The following is a 6,972-nucleotide window of genomic DNA, read 5'->3' as shown; positions in this document are numbered from 1 at the left end:
TAGATGGCAAAGGCTGCAGGCTCTTTGCCGTTTGCCAGCAGAGGGCAAAGGCTGCAGGTTGTTTGCCGTCTGCCAGCAGATGGCAAAGGCTGCAGGCTGTTTGCCGTCTGCCAGCAGATGGCAAAGGCTGCAGGTTGTTTGCCGTCTGCCAACAGATGGCAAAGGCTGCATGCTTTGCCGTCTGCTAGCAGATGGCAAAGGCTGCATGCTTTGCCGTCTGCTAGCAGATGGCAAAGGCTGCATGCTTTGTCGTCTGCCAGCAGATGGCAAAGTGACTATATTGCCCCATTTAATTTTGTTTTTTCTTATATCAATTCATTTTCACATAAAACAAACACAAATATATTTATATGACCAATATAGCGTATTCAACACATATTAGCAATAGTCATGAACACATATGTATCCAACACATGTTACCAATAGTAGCAAGTTTCATCCGTACATATACATAGTTTCATCAATATTACACAGTTTCATCCATAGGTAGCAAGTTTCATAAGGTCAAAACAAAAACTAAATACAAGCACTCCATCAACCCAAGCTTCCATGATCTTAAGCAAATCTGTAAAATGGGAAAGAAGAAAGTTAGAAGAAGAAGACTAGAAGAAGAAGATTATTATGATGCAACTAAAATGTGAAGATTATTCTGATGCAACTTATATCTGTAAAATAGGTCATTTTGGAGCTAAGTATGGTTATTATGTCATTTTTGAGCTAGCTAAGCATACTAAGTCATTTTGGTGTAAAACATGCTAAGGTCATTCTAGAGCTAAGTAAGGTTATTATGTCATTTTGGAGCTAGCTAAGCATGTGAAGTCATTTAGGAGCTAAAATATGTCATTTCTTAAGCATATTATGTCATTTTAGAGTTAGCTAAGCATATTAAGTCATTTTGGAGGAAAAGATGCTAAGTATAGGTCATTTTAGAGCTATCCTAGGTTAAATAGGTCATTTTTAAGCTAGCTAAGCATATTAAGTCATTTTGGAGGAAAAAATGCTAAGTATAGGTCATTTTAGAGCAACCCTAGGTTAAGTAGGTCATTTTGGAGCTAATTAAGCTTATTATGTAATTTTTGAGCTAGCTAAGCATATTAAGTCATTTTGGAGGAAAAAATGCTAAGTATAGGTCATTTTAGAGCTAGCCTAGGTTGAATAGGTCATTTTGGAGCTAAGTAAGGTTATTATGTCATTTTGGAGCTAGCTAAGCATATGAAGTCATTTAGGACCTAAAATATGTCATTTCTTAAGCATATTATATCATTTTAGAGCTAGCTAAGCATATTAAGTCATTTTGAAGGAAAAGATGCTAAGTATAGGTCATTTTAGAGCTATCCTAGGTTAAATATGTCATTTTTAAGCTAGCTAAGCATATTAAGTCATTTTGGAGGAAAAATGCTAAGTATAGGTCATTTTAGAGCTATCCTAGGTTAAATATGTCATTTTGGAGCTAATTAAGCTTATTATGTCATTTTTGAGCTAGCTAAGCATATTGAGTCATTTTGGAGGAAAAAATGCTAAGTATATGATTATGTCACTAGTATCCATATGGCAGAGAACCCGGGCCGACATGACTAGTCATAGAACCAAGGTGGCACAAACGTACATGGACAAGCATACATGACCCAGCAATGCACGTGTCGGTCATCAGCGAGTGCAACCAAGTCGTAGCAAGCTACAAGGACTTCGGTGATACACCGCGTGACATTTCCCCGTAGGGACAGACACAGGAGCAAAGAAGGACACATGTCGGTCAATCCATGTGTTCCGGAGCAGTAGCGAACTACCATGGCTCAATGGAAGCACTAGGAGGCATTTCCCTGTATGGAAGGCTACCAAAGGCACACGATTAGGTGTCGAATCCCACACATACAATGCATTTCAAACATACACACATTATGCACGATATGTGTAGATACAACATGGCATCACAACAAAACTCTATTAAGCAAAACACTTGGAAAACTTACCGTCATCACGGAGGTGTAGGTGTAGGACCGGTCGCGCCAGTGGCAGACGGAGAAGGATCGGTCGATGCTTGTTGGGAGTTATGTTGCACCAAAGATTATTTCCAATGTATCGTTAGCATGATGCAACTCAAATGTGAAGACTAGTAACTAATGACCATTCAAATGAAACTCACCGTGCCCGCCGGAGCAATGACTGGCATCGGCGGAGGGGTCTGGCCGTTCTTCTCGCACATGGACTACACATTTGGTTTTGACGAGTCAGACATATGAGTTACTAATGAAAGGAACATTGCGTGCATGATTTAGCTAATATGCAGAAGAAACTTACCACGAAGAGATCGTACATGGCCCGGTCAGCCGAGTCGTTCTGGTTCCTCTCCTCCTCCAATAGCCTAGCCGTCCTCTCCTCATTCTCCCTGTCCCTCTCCGCCGCCTGCCGGTCCCTCTCCGCCAACTGCCGGTCCCTCTCCTCAAAAGCAGCCTGGGTCTTCGCTCTCTCTGCCTCAATAGCAGCCTGTAACACCACTCGTTAGCATTGTAATCATCGACGGCCGCAAACACAATGTAATGGAGGAAAGGCTACTGAGTCCGTATAACGGACCTATAGCTAGCAAGTTTCATCGGCACGAAGACCGGAACAGAGCAAATGAAGGGGGAGAGGAGGAGATGTCATTTGTGCTCACCCACGAACGCAGGGGCGGAGCTCGTCGAACGCACGGGGAGGTCGTTGAACACCAGACCCTCACAGCGATGAAACAACTGCACATTTAAATCCAACTGATCAACGCAAATATATATGATGTTTTTCATAGCAAAATTGGGAAATATATGACCTAACTCATAATTCACAAATATATGACCCCGTCGGCCTGTGGAAGGCCGAAGAGCACCTTTTCAGTCAACAGGAGGCCGAAGAGGTGTCCGGTGTCAGGGGTGTCGTGTCTATGTGTCGTGGACACACCGGTTTGTTCATCCAAATAAGCAGATATTACAAACTGCTTGCCATAGTTTACAATTTTTATGTGTTCGCCTGGCCGCAACACCAAAACATGTTACGCGGGCACATGCGGATACACAACTTCAAAAGTTGAGCACCGGATATCTACTACCCCGTCGGCCTCTAGAAGGCCGAAAAGCACCTTTTTAGTCAACAAGAAGCCGAAGAGGTGTCGGGGGTCGAGGGTGTCGTGTCTGGGTGTCGTGGTGTCAAACGAACAAAGATAAATTCTATCCGGCAAAAGTGGACTGTAAAGAAAAGCCTGCTACATGATCCTCAAAACATCTATAAGCATATCCTAAATCTTGGCTGCATGCATGTGTTTTTTCGAAGTTAAGAAGAAAAACTAACATGCCTTTCAGTGTGCACTTAAATAGTCTGTCTGCTGTACAACGTGATTTTTTTCAGTAGGGGTATAAGCGAGAACCCATAGACATCTTACCTTGGGCAAGAAGTGCTGAAGTGAGGAAACGACAGTGACCAAGGCTGGATTAAGCCCAATCTCCTCCTTTGCCTCCCTTAATGATGTTGCTGCATCATCAGCATCACCCTCCTCTGCCTTTCCTCCGGGCAATGCAACCTCCCCTGCAAATCTCAAGTGGAGAAAACAAAATCAGATAGGGTTTATCCAGCTCGTGTCTAGGTTGGTATCTATTTGTGAACCTGATTGTTCAAATATAAAAGCTAAGGCAAGCCAAACCAGCACTAAACAGAAAAAGCTACGTTAAAAATCCTCTTAAAATTAGGGAGTGTCTATTTAGTACTTGATTGTTTTCCAATTCGTTAACATTCACATTTCCTGACAAATAAATAGAGGACACTTGTATGTCCAAAAAAAACCACCCCGGCGACTGTATGCTTTCTATTTCTAAAAAATGGGTCGGGCTAGACTGTCACCCGGTTTCAACTAAACCTGAACCACAAATACCCTGGACCATGGCGAACAACTGCCCATCAGCTTGCGACCCACCAAACAGCCAAACATTAAGGGAAATCCCAGGAAGATCACCAGGTCAGAAACACTTCTACTTACTACTCCCTCCGTTCCAAAATGTAAGTCGCTGGAGGATTCGTTCCGAACGGGTGAAAACGGTGGAATTTACATTGTTGCCCCTAGTTTGAATCCGTATCCCCGTCGTCTTCTTCCTCCATCCTCCAGGCCATCGTCGGCCCGCCCGCCCGCCCCTGCTTCTCCTCCGCCTGCCCCTGCTTCTCCTCCATGCGCCCAGGTCCTAGGCGCTCCCAGGTCCTCGCCTCCAGCAGCGATCCCAGGTCCTTGTCTCCAGAAGCGATCCCAGATCCAGGGGTGCCAAGGAGGCACACAGCAACAGCGATCCCAGTTCCCAGGTCCAGCAGCAATCCTAGGTCCCAGGTCCAGCAATAGCGGTCCCAGGTCCTGAGGGCCTTATCCTGCTCCTTCTTGTTCTCCTGGGCGTGCTCCTTCTTCTCCTGAGCATGTTCCTTCTCCTGCAACAACAGCAACAACAGAGATTATAGTCATACTGATAAGCAGCAGCAACAACAGCTGCTGGGTTCTTCTACAGGTGGAGTATGACAGCAGCAGTAGTAGTTTGACAATAGCAGCAGCAGTAGTTTCACAACAACAGCATCATCAGATTAGCAACAACAGTAGTATCAGATCAGCGACTCATAAGGAGCAGCAGAAGGTTCTAGAGAACATGCTTTACATGTAGTACTAGCTCACCATTGACAACGGCCTTGTTGTCTCGCTTGTAGAAGATGGTTCTCCCAGACCTCAACAACACTCCACCTGCAGAAGATGAGATGATTGAAGATGCAGGAGATGAAGATGCGGGAGATGGAGATATACTAAATGCAGGTGTATTTCAGAATTTGTTTGACATGAACTACTCTGTTAACTGAATGGGAGTAGAACAATGCAGATATACTAAATGCAGATATAGTACTAAATGCTGGAGTAGAACAATTGAAGTACAAAATGAGGATCAAATAAAACAATGATCAGTTAAAGTTAAAGTTAAATACTCTATTAACTCAAATGATCAAATAAAGCAATGGGAGTACACAATTTGACATGGAACATTTTCATTTAACTTTAACCGAATATTTTCAGTTAACTAATTTTTTTTATTTAAACTACTTGCAAGAGGAATACACTACAGTAGCTTGCAATCTTCTTCTTGCAAATCCTACACTAAACTACTACTTGCAAGCACTACTGCTTGCAAGTCCTAACTTAACAGCAGCAATCACCATCAGTACTCCAAAGTAATCCAAGAAAATTAATTGAAAAGGTTTAATTGTAAGCACTAGAAGCAAACATGCTCAAAAGAGAAGAAACTGAATCAAATGCATGCATTGCAATACTCTACTCCGGCAAGCAAAATGCTACGGCTACTCAGTTTAATTTTAATTAAAGAAAATTAAATCATGGAGGGCACAAGAGGAGTATTTGCAAGAGAAGAGAAGAAGAGAGAAAGACGAGAAGAGAAAAGAAAAGAGAAAATCCTACACTTAATTATGAGCAGCTAAGAGAAGATGACAGCGAACAGAGAAGAAGACACTCCGACACTTAATTATGAGCAACTAAAAGAGAAACTAAACTATTGCAAGCAATCAAGCAAGCACTACTGCTGCACTTCAATGGACTAGTACTCCATACATATGCCTACAGAAACACCTTTTAATTAAATTGACTACTGCATACATTTGCATACTGAAATTGAGAGATTTACCCATGCCTTTGTTCAGTGCAACAACATTTGACAAGGCTCTGCATAATTCTGTTGTTGGTGCTCTCCTACAGGCTCTCCACCCACAAGGAAAGTTCAATATCCATGCTTTAACAAAACTAGAGAAACTACTCCATGCTTCATGTGCAAATTAACAGCTCCAGTAAGATAAATAAGCATTCATTAACAGTAGTAGTCTACTCCAACTCAAGCATTCATTTAAGGAAGCTACTCCAAAATTATGAGATCACTAAAGTTTGCACCAGCATTATTCAATCCATGATTGATGCAAACTGAAGGGACATCTGAATTTGACTGGATATCTTAGCTGAATCTGACTGAATAATTCAGTCCATGAATGATCTTAGGAGTAGTAATAATCCTAACAAAATCCTTAACTGAATCTGACTGAATTATGCACCAACATTATTCAGTCCATGCTAAAGTTTGAGAGTTCTGCTGTTTTATCTTGACTGAATTATGCATAGGAGCATAACATGGAGCATAGCAGATCATAACATGATTATATTGAGCATAGCAGAGCATAATATGGGAGCATAACATTTGAGATTTTTGCAGTTTTATCTTAAGTTGCAGCAGAGCATAACATGGCGTACCTTCCATGGTGACCAAGGAAGAAGTAGAGTCCGAGAAGCGGTGGTTAGGGAGGGCAGCACGCATGATGCATCAGGGAGGGCAGCGGCCTGCATGTCCATATCTTAGCTACTGCTGTTGGTGGATCTTCCATGGCATCGACCTAGTCATGGAGACGGGGGTCAGAGAGGGAGGGAGAAGAGACGGAGGTGGGTCAGAGAGAGAGAAGAGGAAGGATTTGTAACCACGGATCCATGGCTGCCTGAGCTCGCTGGCTAGGGATTTGGGTCCTCCGCCGACGCGGCCGTGTGGTCATGGAGGAGGACGGCGCTGCTATGGCCCTGCTCCGCTGCTACAATGTCGACACGTGCGGATCTAGCTTCGGTGCACGCGGATCCATCCTCCGCCACCCAGAAGCTCGTCGACGGCGCCTAAAAAAGCAAGTTTTTGACCTACGGTGCGGTGTGCGCGGTCCGAGGAAACGGGGTGCACGGTGGGAGGAAACAGAGTGCGCGATGGTGGGAGGAAATAGAGTGCGCGGTGGTGGCGGCCTGGCTCGGTGGAGGGGCGGGCTGCGGTGGCAGGGAGGGCCACGGGGTACGCCGTGGTGGCCGGGAGGGCCGCGGTGGCCGGGAGGGCCGCGGGGAGGGGGCGGCGCCGCGGCTTGGAATGGTGGAGGGACGGGCGCAGGGGCGGG

The 6,972-nt window shown here is 44.3% G+C and overlaps 1 protein-coding gene across 5 annotated transcripts; it reads right to left on the bottom strand.

Moving 5' to 3' along the window:
* Positions 1 to 505: 505 nt before the first annotated feature.
* On the bottom strand, positions 506 to 6,958 carry LOC119327570. Of its 5 annotated transcripts, none has more exons than XR_005158583.1 (9): positions 6,521 to 6,956; positions 6,299 to 6,438; positions 4,673 to 4,738; positions 4,001 to 4,434; positions 3,410 to 3,552; positions 2,654 to 2,729; positions 2,299 to 2,484; positions 1,971 to 2,206; positions 506 to 565 (listed from the first exon to the last, which is right to left on the bottom strand). XR_005158583.1 is itself a non-coding variant. In XM_037600672.1 (5 exons), exons 2-5 carry the CDS (start codon positions 6,395 to 6,397, stop codon positions 4,329 to 4,331), a joined length of 336 nt encoding a protein of 111 aa, XP_037456569.1. In that variant the 5' UTR covers positions 6,398 to 6,438; positions 6,521 to 6,958; the 3' UTR covers positions 4,307 to 4,328. The 5 variants fall into 5 exon arrangements, 1 of the variants encoding a protein (XP_037456569.1); XR_005158574.1 differs by having other exon boundaries at positions 4,071 to 4,434; positions 6,521 to 6,954; XR_005158577.1 differs by lacking the exon at positions 506 to 565 and adding an exon at positions 1,768 to 1,820 and having other exon boundaries at positions 4,071 to 4,434; positions 6,521 to 6,955.
* Between the last annotated feature and the right edge of the window lie 14 nt (positions 6,959 to 6,972).

The sequence above is a fragment of the Triticum dicoccoides genome, chromosome 1B (assembly GCF_002162155.2).
Source record: "Triticum dicoccoides isolate Atlit2015 ecotype Zavitan chromosome 1B, WEW_v2.0, whole genome shotgun sequence".
Lineage (NCBI taxonomy): Eukaryota > Viridiplantae > Streptophyta > Magnoliopsida > Poales > Poaceae > Triticum > Triticum dicoccoides.
Note: the sequence above shows the minus strand (reverse complement) of the source record. Positions and strands in the feature narration are given on the sequence as shown.